A 22,638-nucleotide genomic window follows, 5' to 3' on the forward strand; every position below is an offset into this window, starting at 1 on the left:
GGAGTTTATAATAATACAATGATCAGAGTATAAAATAGATGAGTTTATAATTATACAATGATCTGAGTATAAAATAGAGGAGTTTATAATCATACAATGATCTGAGTATAAAATAGAGGAGTTTATAATCATACAATGATCAGAGTATAAAATAGAGGAGTTTATAATAATACAATGATCAGAGTATAAAATAGAGGAGTTTATAATCATACAATGATCAGAGTATAAAATAGAGGAGTTTATAATAATATAATGATCAGAGTATAAAATAGAGGAGTTTATAATAAGACAATGATCAGAATATAAAATAGAGGAGTTTATAATAATACAATGATCAGAGTATAAAATAGAGGAGTTTATAATCATACAACGATCAGAGTATAAAATAGAGGAGTTTATAATAATACAATGATCAGAGTATAAAATAGAGGAGTTTATAATCATACAATGATCAGAGTATAAAATAGAGGAGTTTATAATAATACAATGATCAGAGTATGAAATAGAGGAGTTTATAACAATACAATGATCAGAGTATGAAATAGAGGAGTTTATAACAATACAATGATCAGAGTATGAAATAGAGGAGTTTATAATCATACAATGATCAGAGTATAAAATAGAGGAGTTTATAATAATACAATGATCAGAGTATAAAATAGAGGAGTTTATAATAATACAATGATCAGAGTATAAAATAGAGGAGTTTATAATCATACAATGATCAGAGTATGAAATAGATGAGCTTATAATCATACAATGATCAGAGTATAAAATAGAGGAGTTTATAATAATACAATGATCAGAGTATAAAATAGAGGAGTTTATAATAATACAATGATCTGAGTATGAAATAGAGGAGTTTATAATCATACAACGATCAGAGTATAAAATATAGGAGTTTATAATCATACAATGATCAGAGTATGAAATAGATGAGTTTATAATCATACCATGATCAGAGTATGAAATAGAGGAGTTTATAATGAAACAATGATCAGAGTATAAAATGGATGAGTTTATAATGAAACAATGATCAGAGTATAAAATAGAGGAGTTTATAATGAAACAATGATCAGAGTATAAAATAGAGGAGTTTATAATCATAAAATGATCAGAGTATATAATATAGAGGAGTTTATAATAATACAATGATCAGAGTATGAAATAGAGGAGTTTATAACAATACAATGATCAGAGTATAAAATAGAGGAGTTTATAATCATACAACGATCAGAGTATAAAATAGAGGAGTTTATAATCATACAATGATCAGAGTATGAAATAGAGGAGTTTATAATCATACAATGATAAGAGTATGAAATAGATGAGTTTATAATCATACAATGATAAGAGTATGAAATAGAGGAGTTTATAATGAAACAATGATCAGAGTATGAAATAGAGGAGTTTATAATAATACAATGATCAGAGTATAAAATAGAGGAGTTTATAATAATACAATGATCAGAGTATGAAATAGAGGAGTTTATAATAATACAATGATCTGAGTATAAAATAGAGGAATTTATAATAATACAATGATCTGAGTATAAAATAGATGAGTTTATAACAATACAATGATCAGAGTATGAAATAGAGGAGTTTATAATCATACAATGATCAGAGTATAAAATAGAGGAGTTTATAATAATACAATGATCAGAGTATGAAATAGAGGAGTTTATAACAATACAATGATCAGAGTATAAAATAGAGGAGTTTATAATCATACAACGATCAGAGTATAAAATAGAGGAGTTTATAATCATACAATGATCAGAGTATGAAATAGAGGAGTTTATAATCATACAATGATAAGAGTATGAAATAGATGAGTTTATAATCATACAATGATAAGAGTATGAAATAGAGGAGTTTATAATGAAACAATGATCAGAGTATGAAATAGAGGAGTTTATAATAATACAATGATCAGAGTATAAAATAGAGGAGTTTATAATAATACAATGATCAGAGTATGAAATAGAGGAGTTTATAACAATACAATGATCAGAGTATAAAATAGATGAGTTTATAACAATACAATGATCAGAGTATAAAATAGATGAGTTTATAACAATACAATGATCAGAGTATGAAATAGAGGAGTTTATAATCATACAATGATCAGAGTATAAAATAGAGGAGTTTATAATAATACAATGATCAGAGTATAAAATAGAGGAGTTTATAATCATACAATGATCAGAGTATAAAATAGAGGAGTTTATAATAATACAATGATCAGAGTATAAAATAGAGGAGTTAATAATAATACAATGATCAGAGTATAAAATAGAGGAGTTAATAATAATACAATGATCAGAGTATAAAATAGAGGAGTTTATAACAATACAATGATCAGAGTATAAAATAGATGAGTTTATAACAATACAATGATCAGAGTATAAAATAGATGAGTTTATAACAATACAATGATCAGAGTATGAAATAGAGGAGTTTATAATCATACAATGATCAGAGTATAAAATAGAGGAGTTTATAATAATACAATGATCAGAGTATAAAATAGAGGAGTTTATAATCATACAATGATCAGAGTATAAAATAGAGGAGTTTATAATAATACAATGATCAGAGTATAAAATAGAGGAGTTAATAATAATACAATGATCAGAGTATAAAATAGAGGAGTTAATAATAATACAATGATCAGAGTATAAAATAGAGGAGTTTATAATAATACAATGATTAGAGTATGAAATAGAGGAGTTTATAATCATACAATGATCAGAGTATAAAATAGAGGAGTTTATAACAAAACAATGATCACAGTATCATGTTGACCTTTTACTATCTTGAATTATTGACAACATGAAGATGTGTACAGAGGTGTTGGTGCTGGTTGTGGAGCTATTTGTAGATGTTGGTGTGGTGCATGTGTCTTATAACTCAGTAATCTACCAATTAACATGCAAACAGTCACATGTGGTTTGTTGAACTGCCTAGTCCCTGTCTCCATGTGTATCTACAGCAGCTTTTGCTAGAACAGCTTGCATGCACGTAAGTAGATCAGGTCAGGATAATGGAAAACTATGTACTGTCTGTTTAAAACTCATTTACATGTAAAAGACAATCAGAAATCATTACTTAAAAGGTAGTTTTTGCAAAGTTCAAATGAATTGTATTTACATTTTTTTCTTTAGAATATTGATTTCTCTATTTTTAAACTTGAATTAAAATAATCGTCACTTAAACCATACATAACATTTTTCCTAATTTCTAATTATCCTAATTATGATTATTATAAAACCACCAACAAGATGACAAAGCCTTTCTTCATTCTTCGGGGATGTGACCCAAAACCTAAGTAAAGACTTCACTGAACATGTATCATATTTTTACTATATTTAATTTTTGTTAGGAGATAAATAAATGATTAAGGCTCACTGAATGAAAACCCTCAAGTGAACATTTCATTCATAAGGTAAAATATGGCTAAATATGCATAATATCATAAAATTGAAATAACAAATAAACTTTGGCACAAATTCAGATTTTCTGTCTAGCTACTTCACATAATTGCTTGTAATATGGATCTGTAATAAAAATCTTGGGTTTTTTTTCTGTAAAGCTTTCCCCACAGTGGTAAAACTTATACATCTTTGTTGCTATAGACAGATGACAGGAATGTACAAGGATGGAACCAAGCTATATCTAATGTACAGTGTATTACGTCTCTTCAACACAGAAAATACCAAAGGGCACCCTGGAAATATGTAATACATGCATGTCTGCGAGGATGTGTGGGACAACGCTGGGTATAAATACACACAGCTATGGTTTCATGGTGGCATTATTGATTGGGTTTAGTCTGTCCCCAACTCACTCAGCTTTTGTCAATAATTGATAACAAAATTTACATTATCAAAGATAAAAGTACAAATTATTTTTATCATCTAAACAATTTTTTTATCAGTAAGTGTAGATGTTTCATTTTGCATATTATTGTCAACACTTGGTACTGGGCATATTGGTGTGCAAGACCTGATGCAGTACACTGCTTCTGATGTGTAAATAACTCTGCAGACCTCTTAGAGTTAATAATAAATTACAAGTCTAAAATTCTTTTGACCAGATTAGAGAGAGGAAGAGAGAGGTACATTTAAACAAGACCTTTTATAAAATAGTGAGCTTACCTGATGGTTCATGATCTTGCCATAAGTTTCCACTAGAGATTCTGCATAGAATGGTGTTTCTCCATACAACATCTCGTACATACAGACTCCCAATGACCACCAGTCACACTCGGGGCCATATCGGCCATGGCCATCCTCCATAGCCTGTAAGGATATCAAAGTTTATAAGTTATCAAGTACGTGGCATTAACAAGGCTGGTAGCGGCTTGCAAACCAATTTTTTGTAGAATATTTTTTTCAGTCAAGTCTGGAAGACCATTAAAATATTTTGATGAGTCCCAATACTAAGAGATATAGTTGGAATTCAATGTTTTAGTGAGTCCCAAAAATCTCTGCTGGCAATGTAAGACAGAAACCTAGTCCTATAATATAAGACTCTGAAGGTCCATATCATGATTTTTTACATTTAACATCAGATGTTTACATTTTTGTAATTTGTTGAAAAAGGTCTTATCAATATTTGCAAAAAATGTGCAAATCCCCACAGATATCCACCAGGGAATGTTCATGGTCGACAATTTAAAAACACATACACTGTCAGCGAGAAATTCATGATTCTAGCAAAGATAAAACTTTCAAACAATATGGCGGCACACGTTACAGATTGTTTACTAGTGAATTTATTCTAATGGATAAAACTTTTAAATGTAAAAAAAGGTGGGTAAATGCTCCACTGTATAATACTGGTTAGTAATTTTGAGATTTGCTCCATGTTTTTTGCAACTATCGATCAGACTTCCAGGTTCAAAAGATAACAAAGATGTAAATATCAGATAATAAACCTACAAAATCATGATATTAACCTTCTAAGTCTTATATTATAGGACTAGACAGAAGCCAAGAGAATTCAATGGGTAACAGAAATCATGTGTGGATGTATTGGGAAAGTGAAAAGACTCCAAAACTCCAAAGGGAAGGATTTTTAGTTATAAAGAGAGAACTGACAAGGACAATTTAACACTTAAAACTGACTTTTGAAAAGTGAAATTTGATATGTGGAAAAAATGCAACTTCTATAACTATTTTTTCCTTAAATATTGGCTAAATTGTAAATATCTTATATAAATTTATTAACTACGAATGTGTCATCTTTAGATTTGGACTAACCAACAGTTAAATGGAGAAGATACTCCACAAGAGGACTTTCTAGTTGCAGAAAAGCTATGTGCTGAACAGGAATGTTATCTAATGTAGAAGACTTACTCGAAGAATTTCTGGAGAGATGTAATCTGGTGTACCAACTGCCACTGAAGACTGCACCTGAAAATAGAAGTATCTATATTATAGCATACTTTCTTCTACAGCTTCTAAATAGTTCAATTTAAACATTTTTCATTAAGATTATTTTATTGTTAGCTGAACTTTTTATGGATAAAAAATAATAATTGAAATCTTGATCAGAAATATGAGAATGATGATGAGAGTCATATGCTTCTTTTTTGTATTGCGCACTTAGATGGATGTCAACATCAAACTATTCATACATTCAGATACACTGTATTGCCGAACATCACTGCGAGATAAACTGTAACTCATTCAGGTTACATAATTGTTGATAACTTATAGCTTACCGTTCCATCTTCCAGAAGACGAAGACACGAACCAAAATCCGCTAGCACTATATGTCCACTTTGATCTATGAGAACATTGTCTGGTTTTATATCCCTATGCACATAGCATAACTTGTGAATAGAACTAATAGCCAACACCATCTCAGCGATGTAAAACTTGGCCATGTCTTCTGGGAGACGATCCTCAAACTTGCTCAGTAGTGTTAGAAGGTCACCTCCACAGTAATAGTCCATCACAAGGTACTGAAATGATTATAGTAAAGACCAATTAACATGTCTACTTGTGTTACACAATATCATACCAGTCATTGTGGACAAAGAAATTACAAGAAATCCTCACAAATGGTGTTTACATGACATACTGGTTATATCTTTTGTGCATCATCACAGTAAATCAATACAATTACAATTACTTCAAATCAACAAGTTTACGACTACTAAAATTCAATACTAACTTGTTTAAAAATACTCAAATTTTATACAAAGAATTTTTTGTTTAAACCAAAAATTTCTGAAAATAGTGAATACTGATTAAAGAATTGATATTGCAAGTCTGAAAATAATGTACCAACATTTTCTTAACTACCTACCAGGAAGTTGTCATCTTGAAATGCATAATGGAGATTTGTGATCCAGTGGCGGTCACCATAGACCAGCACATCTCGTTCTTCTTTGAAACAAGCAGTCTGAAAAATGACAAATTTGAAAATCCATTTCTAAAAATAAAATATCTTTACCTGGAAACAGTGGTAATATGGATTCATTATTGATTTTCCTCTCTACTACAAATATTGTACAAAATGTACTTGTTCTTGAATACTCCCTACCAGTTGCATTTTTTTTCTCTAAGAAAGCTGAAAACCGACCGGTCTGTGTAATCATGGTTGTATCCTTGGGCAAGGCACTTTACTCTAATTGCTCTGAATGGCATGCAACAGACCTCTGTTGTTAAGTGAAGTAGTCACTGACTACTACAAGAGACCCCGTCTCAAAATGACCCAAGCTGTTCATGGGTTGATAAACCCAACAGATAAACAAATATTGTTCTTAAATGACTTAATTAATTTACTTTCATCTTTACATTTTTTTCATTTAAAATACATTATAGAATTATTTGAGTCCTTGATTTTTTCTTTGACAAACTGTGTAATAAACTCCGAAGTAAATACTAGACACACTTGATGTCTAATCTCTCAAAGGACTTAATCCAATTGGAAAATATCCTCCAGTTTCTGTTAATTACTTTCATGAATATATAAACTGGGTCAAGGACACTAATATCAGTTCCACATCTGTTACAATAGATACTCTATTGCATTGTTGATTAGTTACGTTCAAAGTTACCGATGAAACATGTATAATGGATATTCACAAATTAGAAAATTTTGGTCAATGGATTCAACTGTGACACCATTTCGAACAGATGACTATAACTTACTTGTGGGAAGCTGGTCAAACAAGAGAAAATCTGTGTCATTAAAATGAAACCTTTATCATATGCTATTATTGAATGCTATGAAGGAATTATTACAGGATGTATAATGTTAGACAACCTTTCTAAGATTAGGCCAACTTTCAATTCAGATTTGTGTTCATTTATGACAAACACCCACTTACTTACTTATTTAATTTATTCAGTTTATTCTTATCAATGAAATGAGAAAATTAATGGCATAGGAATTTGAAATCTGCATGTCTGATATGTTACAATCTAAACTTATCAAAATAAAAGTTGATCTATAGAAAAAAAATTAAGATCAGGAATAATTGTTTATAATTTTTTTAGGAACCTATTACTATTCTAATTATTTATCTTTTTTTTCTACAGTAGATTTTAACATCTTAACATGTCATACCTGGCATGAAATGCATGAAACTAAAACCAAAGAGCTATATATCATGTTAATAAAATCAAATTACCCCACAACGTCTAGCATATATCATTCATACCGAGTTAAAGGTCAGTATCCTCTGCTGCCACAATGTGACAAGCATAACCATGTGTGGAAGCAGAAAATGGAGGCTATGTGTTCTGGGAAGATGCCTCTCTCGTACAATCTTTAAATATTCATTTCCTACTTGACAGCGTATGCTGCTGAACCTTACACAGCTGTGAAGGGACTTCACAAGAATGAAGTCAACTAATTATTTTGAAAGATAGACACATACATTAGATAACTAACTCATCATGATCATATCATCTTAACAGCCACATGATGCTTTCAGTTTTATTTGGATACATTACAACATGCTTGTATACCAAATGATACAAGTTCACATTACCTACTATTGTATCACTAGGTTAAAATATTGTGAATTCTGGTTTTATTATACAAATGACCATTCAACCCAAACTGACAATGTCTTTTTGTTTCATTACTCACTTCTGCTCGTTTCAGCATCTCCCATTTATTGAGGATTTTCATTGCAAAAACCTGGTCTGTTGACTTCAACTTAACCACTGCCACCTGAGATGAAAATAAAATTTGATAATTACATTTATTGGTGTAGGTATATGACTATTCGCAATCAGATTGTAGGACGTATGTTTCACACATATCACACTGAATGTGACTGATTGTACAGATTTAACACCTACATAACAGTTAAATATTGTTGGGTTGTGACCAGAGTAACGTCTTTGTGAGTCACTCTGACACAGCAATAGTTACATGTTACACTTTGATACTGATATCAAGCATATAATCGCAGTAGTGTAATATACATCCCAGCATTTCGGAGCTCTACATTTGTAACAACTCTTATTGATTTTGCCAGTTCCAGGACCAGTTACATCAAATTTGATTTGTGAGGCAGCAGAATTTGCATCGATAGCAGCATTTTATTAACAAAGTGGAGGCCATGCCTTCATTCATATGTAGTTAGCTAGCTGCAGAAACATACAAATGTTGAATCTTGAAATGATTCTGTAGATTCATGTAAACATTATAAACAGACACCTGCATGCTTGTAAGTTCAAAGTTGATCTGGAACACTATCTTCATTATCATCAATCAAGACCTTACCCTTCACTCAATTAGGAAAGGATAGACTTTAAATGGCCAGTAACTTACTAGCCGGTGCAGATGAGACTGAACTTACCTCTCCAAAAGCACCTCTGCCGATAATCCTGATTGTCTCAAAATCATCTCGGTGAAGCCTGTACTGTTTGATCTTGTTGACAACTGGCTTGGCTACAAAATGAAGAACATTGGTTAGAATAGTAAATTCACAAAATAATTATAACAATTACAAGTATTAATTTTAATCCTAGTTTGACATAATTAATAAAGGCTAATCATGCCTGGTATTTTAGTGATTTGATACAGCAGTTAAGGATCAGGTCTTCAGGCAAATAAATGCTGCTGCATCGTTCGTCGCCATCATCAGTTTTTGATGGAGTAGTGTAAAATGTAGTGTATAAATGTATATAGTAGAAACCCAGTTTCAGCTTTTGACCTGTGTTTACAGTAAAACCCACATATCATTAAACTAGTTTTATAATTCTATCTAAATTGATCTGATAATATTTCCTATATACAATGTACAGTATATATCACATGCAGGTTGCACTATATAAGTCCTGTTTTCTATATATATGACATGAAGGTTGTAAATATAATCAAAGAACAAAAGTATCCTATTTTATTTTGCAAGATGAATCATTATGTATAGAAATAAAGATTTATTCAAAATTTGCTTCACTTGCAACTATCTATAGGAGTGGCCAATTTAATGTAGATGTAGTAAGTCTTGGGTCTATCTAAATTGTTTAATTGAGTTTTCATCTTTAAAATCTCCTGATCCCACTTCCAGTGTACTTAAATAATGTGTGATCCAATATAAATGTATTGACACAGACTGGTATAAATCCTCATTACAGGAGATAATACTTCCCAGCATGATGACTTTACACCACCATTACATACATTACAAGTACTTAATGATCTGCACGACATAGTATTGTACTTGTCATCTCACTAATATCTGTCTGTGTGACATACCAGGGTGCTAATATAGATCTTCAAATGTAGTTGAGACTCTCTTGGTTAATATAAACAAGGTCCAAATGTGTCCAAATGTGAATTGTTAAAACTCTGCAAAACTTTTTACAAAAGTAAAATGAGATTTACAAAGGTACTGTACATGTGATACGGTCGGATACCCAACACCACAAAACTCGTGCCAGCTGCAGATATTACATCTGCTCATTACTGAAACCTAATTCATCAGTAAGACGCTTCCTCATAACTCACCTAGTGTATTTTTGTTGTCTAGTGCTATGTGATATTTACTGGCTGCTGAAACTCCTACACCTTCCTTTAAGCCGATTTTGTTTTGTTTTGCATATTACGATACACCCTAACTATACTACACATTATACGGTATGTTCTACCCGTACCAAATTAATCTCAAGGTAACAACATGTAGCAAGGTGTATACAAATTACAGTAAATTATTCACACCGACTTCAGATCTACAAGACAATAAGGTCAAAATCCAATTGGAGGTGTTCAAAACATGTTCTCTGATGTAATATTACTTCCCTATAAAATCTCTATAAAAGTTGTTTTTAAAAATCTGCATGCAGTCATGCACATCATATACAATTAGCTGACAGGTCACAGATCAGTACATATACATTATATAATTTCCTTTTAACTGTAGACTGAGATATAATTAGTTTATGAAACAATTTGTCATTGATTTGAAGTAGGAACAAGGACATGAAGAAACACAAAGTCTACTGACTCAGGTGTTTGATACTGTTTACTTGCATAATACGAGTCCTCAATCAGGAAGTCTTAGCTTTTTGCTTGTTTCTTTTTCTTACCTATGACTTTCTTAATATGTTTCATAGGAAAATCAATGTTGATCAGATGAAAGCCTGGTCTTTTAAACCATTAAATCTGTACATGTTGTTCAGTTAAAAGGTGGATGGTAAAATTAATGTGAAATCAATACCCATGTTATCACAATTCTTAGTCACTAATTCTCTTCAATTCATGTGCACCAAATTCATGTTTAAAGTTTTTCTAATTAGTAAATTTTCATTTGATGGTATTATACTAACACAAAGGAAGAAAAGGGCCGGAACAAGAAACGAAGAAAGGAAACTTCTATGAATTTGTGAAAGATGGAAATTCTAAAAAAAAATATTTCCCCTTAATTGAGCCCTGAATTTTCCCCAAAACTTTGCAAAAAATGAAACCTTCAGCAGGTTTCAATTTCAGATCCTATATATATGTATGTGTGTGTTTACGTTTGTGTTGACTTACTATAAAAGTAAACTTACTGTAAGCATGATTATATCATGTTGTATTTCGAATCATGATATGTAAATGAGTAAACTAGAGCTATACAGTCGAATCTGTTTAAGTGACCATCTCTATTATGGGACCATTTCAACAATCTTCTTTATGAAGTAGAAAATGCAGTAATGTAACTAATAACTGAGGCAAGTATATATCCAGACCAGGATTTAAGGTACAAAATAAAATAAATGGTATACGGCATAGGGAAACAATACATGTAAATAATAATCAATATGCTTTGCTCTACTAAAGGAACAAGAGCTCCGCAAGCGGGAGCATGATACGCCGGTCACTGGAAAAGCTACCTCAGGAAAATGTGCCGTTGTTGATGGAGGTATAAAAACCTCTAATATATATACTGAACATGCTTCTTGTTGCAGTGAACAAAATCTTAGAGGAATTGAATAAGAAATTAATATAAATAAATAAAATGAAATCAAACAGAAAATGTCAGCTACTTTTTTTGTTAATTTTATATTATTCATTATTGTTAATGACATTAAATGAAGTTAATAAAATGCTTATGATGTGTCTCTATTATGCTCTAAAAGACCATCTGTATTAAAGAGACCACTATCCATTAAGAGACTGTTTTTCAAGTCTCTTACAGAATCAACTGTATATATATATATGCAGGTGCATGAGTCTAGGCTGCATGTCTACACATTTGGACACAGTTTGCTGGGGGACAGCCTGAGATGAGTCACATTTATATTACTAGGACACCATGATCCATTATCATGACCTATACTGATAAACAGTTTCGTACAACATGTAAGTGAATAGTTCTGCAATTGTTATGTAAATATATGTATAATTCAGTCCAATCAAATTGCTAGGAAATCAATCGCCAAATTAAATACATTATATATACCACTTTTTATGCACAAGATAATTTTGAATAAATAACTTTTTATTATAAGAAACCCTGGATTCACAATTATTGGAGATATACATGTATGCATCTATTAAGTAGTAATCAAAAGTCAAAACAAAGTACTTTGTAATTTCAAGGTGTAAATGTGTCATATTTACAGCACATATGTATACAAACGTGTCAGTAACCTGCTATCAGACAGTAGAGGCAGTGCGGATACACAATCACTCATAAGTTTAACAGGAGGTATGTAATCTAAAGGAAGGAAGCCAGCTTTAGGTGACCTGTGTAGCCTAACAACAACATAGCTTTGTCCTGACACACAAACTAGATAACATCCTCCACCCTATCATACCCTCACATCATTCACACAAATCGCCCATTTTTTTTTATTTGTTATCACTGCCCACAAGTTTTTAGTACTTCTGATATAGTGCTAATCAAACAGAAAATTATATGTTGAAATTCCTGAAAGCAGGGCCCACACATCTCTTACAAGATGAAATTTTGTCATTAAACCTGAAATTCAGTGTATAGGGCATCAATGTAAAATCTTCACCTTTCATTGATTGTAGTTTTATCAATTTCAATTGATCGTTATTTTTTTTCTTATCAATTTATCTTGATGTGTGTTACTGATGAGCCTGAACTGTCACAGAGAAGGAACATTACAATTTATCGATGAAATGAATTTTGACGTAAATATGAACTAGGTTGGAAATCTAGATCTGGTAGAAATGCTGACCAACAACTCGTCGTTAAATGAATCTCCATACCAGGAAGTATCTAAATTTACTTAGGAAGTTTTTTGACATAGATATCATCACATTAGTAGGAAAGCCTGCAAATGCTGATCAACACCTCATAAATGCAAGTTTGAGGTTATGTTTTCAGTCAATCAAGCATGCAATCCGTAATGTTTCTACATACTATGCTAAAAAAAGCGTTGTTTATGTTAAATTTTGAAACTGCACGTTTACAATTAACATTCCATACACAAGCTTTAGAATATTCACATACTGGTTTGTAAGCAGAAATATTCAGTTATCATCATCTGTATCACTTGAGTTTTAAAGCTTAATCCCATGATACTTGATTAACAGTTGAGATCTAACAGACAGTGCTGACTTTCTTTGCTGCACACACACATATATATATATATATATACTTAGTCTGTTAGCACACTGGCACCACTGGTAGGGTTATATACACCTATAGCAGCTTCTCACCAACTTACATGGATTTATTGTACAAACCTTTGTTTTTACTAATTATACAAAAGGTGTATGGCCATTCAATTATTTCTTAAATTATGTTTTTGACTATCCTTGAAAAACTTAGATGCTAAATAATACATTCTTCAATGTCTATTTGTTTATCAAGCTACCCAATCTCTGGGATGCTAATGCTGTACAAGCTAGGGGAAGGATTCCTTCCACACAGTGAATCACTATCACAGCTGTTCTTGACTATAAATAGCAATTATGAACTGCACTAACACTACATGATGACTTCTTGTAGGCAAAGATGATGAAGTTTTGACATCATCTCTGATACAATAAACTCAATAATTGATAATATGTAAACACAAAGATCATAATTATAAGAAAATGAGTTTGTCAAAAACTAGCCCAAAGTTGAAGATTTTGAGTGGATGCATGCGCCAAAATAAGACTTTCTAGTTATAAATATAAATCCTTTTTTTGCATTGAAAAATAATACTGATGGTAATGATAATAAAATAAAAAATAAATAAAAAAAAATTAAAAAAAACAAGAATTGAATTCTACAGAAGATGCAGAAATTATCAATAAACTATCAAATAAATTTTCTAATGCACATAAAAAATTGGCTCAAGGGAGCTGTGATATTGTTAAGAATAATGTGACCTTTGACCTTCAGAACTGAAGAGCGATCTGAAGGGAATGTTTCCTCATGATCACTAACTTCCTCTAAGGAAGCACTGTAGCGCAAGGGATCTCAAGTTTATGTGCAGAAACATATTTTCTATTTATAATATCAGCGACTTTCAACTCATAATGCAATCAATGAAAAATATTTTAGTAAGGAAGCACTACATGTTTTAGCTAAACAAGAAAACCAAACCTATCATACAGAAATAAATTTCTATCATGGTAACACTGTGATATTTGACTTTAAAACATTGCAGAAAAACCTCTGGACAATAAGAGCTGCACTGATTATCAATGTGACATAAATTGTCCAGCTCTAATCTTTGTTTGCTTATCCTATTGTATTTCGAAAAATAGAATCAATTAATTCAAACACAGACATCTGCATATGGTTAGTACGTATAGAAAAAATATCAGCCCCTTCACTTACTATATCAACAAGGTGTAACACTTGAAGATCGGAAGATGCATCAACTGTGGAATGAAAGAAGGTTTATAGGCTATCTATCTTTGAATTGTTTTAAAACAGTCAGTTTGATTGGTCGACAAATAAAACCAGTATTGTTTACAAAGCTGTCGACCAATCAGATCGCCCATTGCAAAACTGCTCTAAAAGATATATAGCCTACTTTCGTTCCACAGTCGATGCATCGTCGCCTATCACGATCACTTTTGGTCCATTTTCTCATCAGAATGAGATTGGTTGATATTCAAGGATTCTAAACCAAGGTGTGTTAATGAAGTTTGTGTGTATTTTATTCGGATTGAACTTAAAACTGAATCACAGCTCACCACCCATTTCCGACTTTTCAAATGTTACACCTTATTGATATATTAGGAGCAGGGGCTGATATTTCTTCTACAAATACTAACCACGCCAGCTGCCTGTGATTCAATCTAGAATAAAATCAAATAAAATCTAGGAGATGAACTCCACCATGGCCAGGCCTATGCCTGTGTTGAGAAAGGATAAAGGCTATCACCAACTGAGGACATCTACCTAGCTGCTGAACCCAGACTAATTGTACTAACTTTCAGGTTTCATGCAAAGGCTGTTACCTAAATAGAGACTGAAAACATGTCCCCAACCAACAAGGCGATGGAGTCAAAATATGAAATAGATGCTTCCTGATTCCATCAATAATTATAGACTTTTATTTAGAGAACATAGATATAGCACTTTTGACATATCTCAAGGAGACAGGATAGTTCTGCTGCCCATGGCAGATGGCCATGGCGAGCGAGATCAGCACAAACAAGCAAGGTTTTTTTGTGGGCAACAGGGAAACTGTTAAATAGAACAAGTGGCTTAATTATATTGCTGTAGTCCCACATTTTTGCATGAGACAAAGATGACACAATTATAACCAACAGATAACAAGACCAGGCCTAATATCATACACCACCTAATACACAGGATACACTACCTCATACACAGGATACACCAGAAGTCAGGCTGCTGCTACACCACTAACACATACACTTGTATCAGTAATGTATGTCACTAGTAGTTTCTACCTATAGCTTAATGTCACTTCTATATAATTACACAACAAATTTACCCATAATTCATAGATGAAGTGATTTTTCCCTAATATTAAATCAACATTTGAACTGAAATGTTCAGACACAAAAATAATACAACTAATATGCTAAGGCACACAGTACCAATTACTTCTGGTGATGGAAATTTATTTACAAATAATTTGAATTTTCTCCCACTTACTTCTGGTGATGGCAAAATTAACAAAAAATTTGAATTTTTTCTGACTTATTTACTGATTTCATATTAACCAGACTAGAAAGAGAACAATTATAAAGGACGAAATATATTAGAATTTGAACCCTAGAAGTTTTGTATGCGCTTAAATTTGGTAAGAGAGACAAAAATAATCTAGATGATTCAAATTCAAATCACACTTTTTCTAACTAAAGTGGCAATTCCCAAATTATCCAGAAAACAAACCCTGCAGATTATCTACATACACCAAGTCAGTAAGTTTATATGGCACTATATAAACAGCGTGCCCCACAACTTAAGTGTTACTGTGCTATCTATGGCAGCTATAAGATTTTCTATACTGTATATCAAAAACTTTAGCTGTACCCTTTGATTTATAAATGGTGACACTTGCAAGAAATAAATTTCAGAATACATGAAAAAAGAAAGCAAGCATATGCTGGAGGCTAATGGAAGACATCATGTAAATGTGTATCTGGCAATGCTTTTAGTCTCCTTTTAATTAACTCTCGCCTTTCTATATACCATATGTAATTATCTCCCTTAAACTTTACCTAAAGATGATATGAGTGAATTTTGCTGTTATTTTTATTTCAAGTTTGAAGTATTTATATTCTTGTATTAAACACATCAATCTCCCATGATTTAAGTTCATTCTTACACTATCACCTATGAATCCATTTAACATTTCAATCTCTAAATCTGAGGTCATTTGAACTAAATGTTTAAGACACTGAAAACATCATAGGGTAATGTAACATGATCAGCAGTGTAAAATTGCCTAAAAATTAGGAAAACTTTGAGAAATTCAATAACGTAAGCATGTATATTTTGACATGCGTCAATGCATATAATTAACTAAATTGGTCATGGGGATGGTGTATCAAAGATTATTGATGTCGTCGAAAGTATTAACAATGTTTACATGAGTTCAAAAATTGGTGAAGTATCAAGCAATCAGCAGTTTTCTACAGTAAAATTGTGTGGTCTTGTTGGGAACAACCTTACTTTCTTTGCTTCCAGCTGGTTAACAAGCTAAATGTGAGCCTAGTAAGGACTAAATTCGTAGGTAGCAGTCAATGCAAATCTTGTCTACTCGACTATATAATCACAAATAGCAGTCTAAGAAATATCAATCCAACAGCCACTTTGTTATTCCAATCAAGTCTCAAAAAGTGAACAGGCATGCCTAATTTGGTTTGGTACGTATGCATTGTTTAATGTCTTATTACAGCTAGATACTAGCAATAAAATACAGTAAGATACATGAGACACAGAGAAATTGAACATAAACAACTAGACATAATTTTATAGAAGCATATATCTCACACAGACAATAAAATTAAGTGGTCAAGTCTGGGGTATTATCAACCTCTGGGCATAATCTAATACACTATTTCCGAGTTCTGAATTCCACTTTCCACAGAGGTTACTCCTACTGAAATTTAGCCCTCTTTGTTAAGAAGGTAGGGCTAGAATCGGAGGGCAAGCTATTGTCTCATTGTTATGACGTTGGCGTGTTTCTGCTGTGTGATAGATTTCAATGCGGCAATGAGAATTCTTAATAAGTATGCTCTTGTTCAAGCATTTATGTAAGTCTGACTTAAAAAAACATCTGGGATTTGTCGTATAGTGCACAACATCTGGGTTATTTGTCATAGTAAACATGCTGCCAGCACGGTTCAAGCTATGGCTGCACATTTGTACATGTATTTGAAAGAGGCTAACAATGATGTTTTTGATTCCAACAAAGGGAAACAACTAATGTAAACACACACTCAGTGTGACAATGTAAACCACAGTAAATATAGCGCTCCTAGCACTGAAAACCGTAACATTAATGATGTCGTTTTGCACTGAAAACCGTAACATTAATGATGTCGTTCAATTTCTGTTAAGCCCTCATTATAGATGCACTTGTGTTTCTAAGAATTGAAGTTCAACAAGAATTAACTTAAGTTAAACTGTGATTAACTTTCTGGCATTTATGGTCAAAGCATTTAGTTTTTCCCAAGAAACTTCAAAAACATGCAAGAGTTATTAAAGCATCTAGTCATCTTTGGTGGCTTTGAATTAACAGTTATAGATTCATGTCAAAATATCAGTGATACTATGAAATAAATACCTAAAAAAAAATCAAACTATGACACTTGTGATAAGATAAATAAACAACATACAACCATCAGCAAGTAATTCATAAAGTGGTATTAACCTAGCATAATGAGCTACATTAAATATCAATCTTATCAAATTTAACACAATAACCAATAAAAACATAATGTGTATTGAAACCATATTGACCAATACGTATTGTATCAAAAATTATTACCAATACCGGTACCCAGCCCTACTAAATACAGAAACAAACAATCTTCGGGTCAACATTCACAGTGTTTGATCAATTGATAGAAGTTATTGCTCACATATCTCATCAAAATGATACAAGCCTCCATGTGTGTTTATAAACATCACCGAAGAAGTACATCAGTTACACTCATTTTGATTGGTCGAAAATTTAATGTGTAAAGGGTGGTAATTTCGAATCTCCTGCTATAGAGGGCCAGAAACTGACGACTTTATCTGCCAAGGGTTCGTGGAGAGTAACGTAATCAGAAGCCTTGGCTAGCGAAGATACATTACAAAGTAAGCAAGTTACATTAGCATTTGACTAGTATACATAATGTAGAAATAATAAAAATTAAGATCCAATGTGATTATTAACCAATCATCAGTTGGTTGCAGACAATTGATTTTAGAGATTAATCGATTATGGTTTTCAACCTATTTGACATCACAAAATGACACAAATAGTTGCCAATCTGGACATGTGATGTTCTTCAGGTTAATATCAATCTCAATCAAATGCTGCCATCGTTGGTTGATCGTCTTGTTGTAGCACACTTGATTTGCAAGTTATCTAAAAGCTTCATCTGCATCTTCACTTGTTGATGTTACTTTCTGATATAGGTTATTTATTTCAATAGTTAACATTTGATAAATGTGTCTGCAGTAGTCAATGCAGGCAAGTAACTGAATTTGTTGACTTGTGAGTTGTTCTGTTCAATTCTAAAGGTGACAGTATACGTAGTTGTAACACCATTGCTACATGTACAGTCACCAGCAGTCACTCAGACACAGTTGAATGACCCTTTTTGCTGGAGTGGTCAATTGACCTAACTGATAACTTCTGTAAGTTCTGTTGATGACATCTGGCCATGGACATTGTTTACATATAGGCATAATGTGAAGTGTGAGCTAGATGCACATGTACTTCAATCTTCATGCGATGTTTTGCATCTAAACATAATTTAACTGGGGGTCTCTGGCTAATAGCAGCATTTTACATGTACACATGTACAGGTCCAACATAAGGTGCTGGCCACTTGTGCTTGATTAAACCCATAAATATGAAACATAATCAAAAGTACCAGTGTAAATCTTTTTCATGCATGAATTTTGCAAAAATTCCTTTCATTCTTCCAGTCAATACTACACTAAGTCTCTTGAAACAATTGCCAAATTTCCATGTTTAATCCTATGTACAGGGGTGTAAAAATCCACTTGCACGACATCCAGGGCAACCAAAATTTGAGTTTGGGCAAGCTAAAAATGTTTGTATACTTGTCCGGGACAAGTAAGATTTTTTTAACTCAAAAACGATTTTCATGTTCGATTTCCTGAATTCTGTGTTATTAGGAATTTATCAGAAAGACAGTAGTGTAGAAGTATACTAAAACACATTAAAATAAACAATTAGTAGTTGAATTATCTTTATTTTCAATGTTGAGAAATCAAATTTCCGAGGTGGGAAAAGTAGGTCGCTGGTGGCACTGTGAAGCTTTCACTTCAAAGGTTTTTTAGAATTTCAAACTGATGTGAATAAAAGAAACTGCAGCTGAAGTATGAAATAATGTCAATTTCAATTATGGATTGTTAATATTTTTTATTAATTAAATATCAAATAAATAATTTTTGATGGACTTTTTATATATTTTAATGAAACTGGGGCAAGTAGAAATTGCAAGTGGCTTTCTGAGCTCTACTTGTCCGGGGGAAGTGGTTTGAATTTTTTTTTACACCCCTGGCCATTTCAATTAAAAGCAATTGCAGTGATTTTTCAGCCTATTTTGGGAAAAATAACTTTCCTGGAAATTGGGAAAATCTAACGTGGAAAATGATATTTTTGGGAAAAATTGTAAATTTGAATTACAAATAAATTATTATATACATTAAAACAATAAACGAACAATTAAAATTTTAATGGAGATCACTTTGGTTTTGTTTTTTCTATTTTGTTGTGACAGTGTTTACAAGGGTATTTGTCTGTCTTTTTTTGTTTTTGAACAAGAGGATCAGAGATCCGAGGTCATCTGCGGACAAGTGTTATGGTCCCTCAAAATTAATTCTCATCAAAAGGCGTCAACCTGATTTTGGTTTTCCTTTAAGTAGACCAATGTTGATTTGACAGTCGGTGTCCAGCTCGGCGACTGAAGGTGGTGAAGATACCGACGTAGCAGGCTTTGTCTCAACAATCGGAAGTGGAATGGATGGCATGTACTATGGGTTCTGATAATGCCGTCTGTGTTGGTGTTTTGGGTTTAAATAGTTCAGTCAGGGTTTTGGAGCCCTTGCTGTCGGATAATCGTATTTTCTTTGCGTAGTACTTGCCATTATGTGAGGCCGCCATTTTATGGCGATTCGTGATCACCCAAGCGTTTGCACATTACTTGTATACTAATGGCAAAAACAGCGACCGGGTCAAAATATCCGGAATTGAAATCGGTAATTATTTGGGAATTTCCGCTGGACAATTGGGATTTTTTTTAATGAAATCTCATTGGGAATGGGATCGGTACCCGACTCTATTTATATAGGCTGAAAAATCACTGAATTGTAATTAAACTGTTATTTATAATGTCTCCCAAATTCGCCCAATGCTGGTTAAAACTTATGAGTAGCTCTCAGGTAAAGTGCATTTCAAAGGTCGACTTCAGGGGTAAGGTCACCTCAGTGTATGTATATTCAATTTCTTTATTAACTGTGGGCCATATTGCCCATTAGCACATGTTATGAAGCCCTACAAGTGTTAATCAATCCTTATAAGCAAGCAGTTACAAATCAAAACTCCAAATAAATTGGTAGTCATCATGATATTGGACTGTGCTGATAAAAGTCATTCCAGGCAGCTGATGACAAGTGTGACGTCATAATGGACAACTTATAAATTTACCTGTCATTGAAAAAACCAATAGCTACAGACTATAAAATCAGGTCAAATGAACACTGCACTCTGACTCTTTTAGCAGCCAACACATACAGGTCCTTCGGCAAGTTTATCTTCAAAAGTGCTTGCCCAAATGTGAAACATTGTGGATCAATTTAACACAATTAGTAGCATCTTATAATTAAAATTAAAATAATTAAAAAGTTAAAATTATGAGGAATTTTGCACTTGCCAGTTCGGAAAGAAGTCACCAATATTTACTTGCCAAAATGTAACCAGACTAGTATTTGTTCCTAGCTATGTCTGATTATGTCATCTAACTAGCTATGATCAGAATCTGGACATTCGCCTGTTGTCAATGGAGTCTCATTGTCATAAAATGTATAACAAATAAATCTTAACCCTTTGCCACATGCAAGAGCTTCTGGATGCCTTTACCCTTTGCCTCATGTAAGCGCCGTTGGACGCTCCCACATCATTTCCATGTAAGCGACTCTGGACACCCTTACAAGATTTCAATGGAAATTATGCCATTTTGACTGTTGATGTTTGCTGCATGCTGCATATCACGACTTAACAGTGTCCTACCCCCCTTCTTTCAGACTACACAATCTAAATATAGAATATTCAACTTTCCAACCAATGAAAAATCAGCATACTCTCACTATAGTTTTGAATACTGTATCTATTCTAATAAACACCTCCTTCCTAATAACCCGCCCCCCCCCCCCCCCAACTCTTTTTTTAGACCCCCCCCCCCCACCACCACTCAAGAATAAAAAACTTACCTGTTTCAGTGATAATATCTATCCATATGTGTGCAGAATTTAGAACATTTAATAGTTTAAAGAAAATTCAAAATAACACATTTTCAGCCCACACTTTTATGTCCAGGAGTACTGTTACGAACTCTGAAATTTTGCCTTCTATTAAAAGCTCCCCCCCCCCGCCCCCTATTAAAAATTGCCCGCCCCAGGGCCTTTTATTACAATAAATACAGTAAATAAACTGAGAAAGTCACACAGATGATCGTGTAACTATCACCACTTGTGTTACTAAAGAAGCCATCATAATTATAATTTTCACTCATTTTTTGTAGAAGATGATGGTGACTTAATTGTACCTGCTGCCCCCATTGCATTATCGTAAGAGGCGACTAAACTTGGGATCTTATCTTTTCTCTTCTTTCTTGATAACTTTCTTCTTCCTAATGTTTCCCTTGACAATGCCTCACTTTTGGCCTTTAGTTGAGCGTTCGCCGCTGTGAGGAAGGTTTTGGGTTCTGTCCCCTAGCCGAGACATACCAGAGTCTTTAAAAATGGTAGTTGCTACTCCTGCTTAGCGCTCAGCATATTTGGAGTGGGACGACTGGTTGGCCCGTTGTCAGTATAATGTGACCGGGTGGGGTGTGCTGCTGGGTGTCTTCGGCAGTATGCTTCAGTGAGATAGCACTTTAAATCGGCAAAAGTTCCGGCCTATCACAAGGAGACTTAACACGAACATACCACAGCCTCCCAAAACACACATACGCACTCACCACACTCATACATGTCGCATGCACGGGAGGCCGTCCTTAAATGACTTTAGATGTTAATAGGACGTTAAACAAAATAAACCAAACCAAACTTTTGAAAATCAATTTACAAGAATTGTTAAAGATATGACATAAATTATTGGATATGTAATGACAAACCACGACCTCTGTTTAGTATATTTATCATTTCTGTTTTATTTTCCGGGAAATTTTCAAGTAACAAATCATTGCAGACCGACAACCAAATTAATATTAACAATGAAAAACGGAAACTGACAATTAGGCATAACATCTGAATGT

The 22,638-nt window shown here is 32.9% G+C and overlaps 1 protein-coding gene across 11 annotated transcripts in view; it reads right to left on the reverse strand.

Annotated features, from left to right (window-relative positions):
* The window catches only part of LOC117324379 (serine/threonine-protein kinase MRCK alpha-like), a 64,268-nt gene that overhangs the window by 40,212 nt on the left and 1,418 nt on the right, over window positions 1-22,638 (reverse strand). For all 11 annotated transcript variants that reach the window (XM_033880222.1, XM_033880221.1, XM_033880219.1 and 8 more), the window contains exons 2-7: window positions 8,837-8,928; window positions 8,119-8,202; window positions 6,325-6,420; window positions 5,735-5,977; window positions 5,367-5,423; window positions 4,164-4,307 (exon numbers count right to left, since the gene is read on the reverse strand). In XM_033880222.1, coding sequence (XP_033736113.1) covers window positions 4,164-4,307; window positions 5,367-5,423; window positions 5,735-5,977; window positions 6,325-6,420; window positions 8,119-8,202; window positions 8,837-8,928 — 716 coding nt within the window. The remainder of the gene's footprint in view (window positions 1-4,163; window positions 4,308-5,366; window positions 5,424-5,734; window positions 5,978-6,324; window positions 6,421-8,118; window positions 8,203-8,836; window positions 8,929-22,638) is intronic.

The sequence above is a fragment of the Pecten maximus genome, chromosome 3 (genome assembly GCF_902652985.1).
Source record: "Pecten maximus chromosome 3, xPecMax1.1, whole genome shotgun sequence".
NCBI lineage: Eukaryota > Metazoa > Mollusca > Bivalvia > Pectinida > Pectinidae > Pecten > Pecten maximus.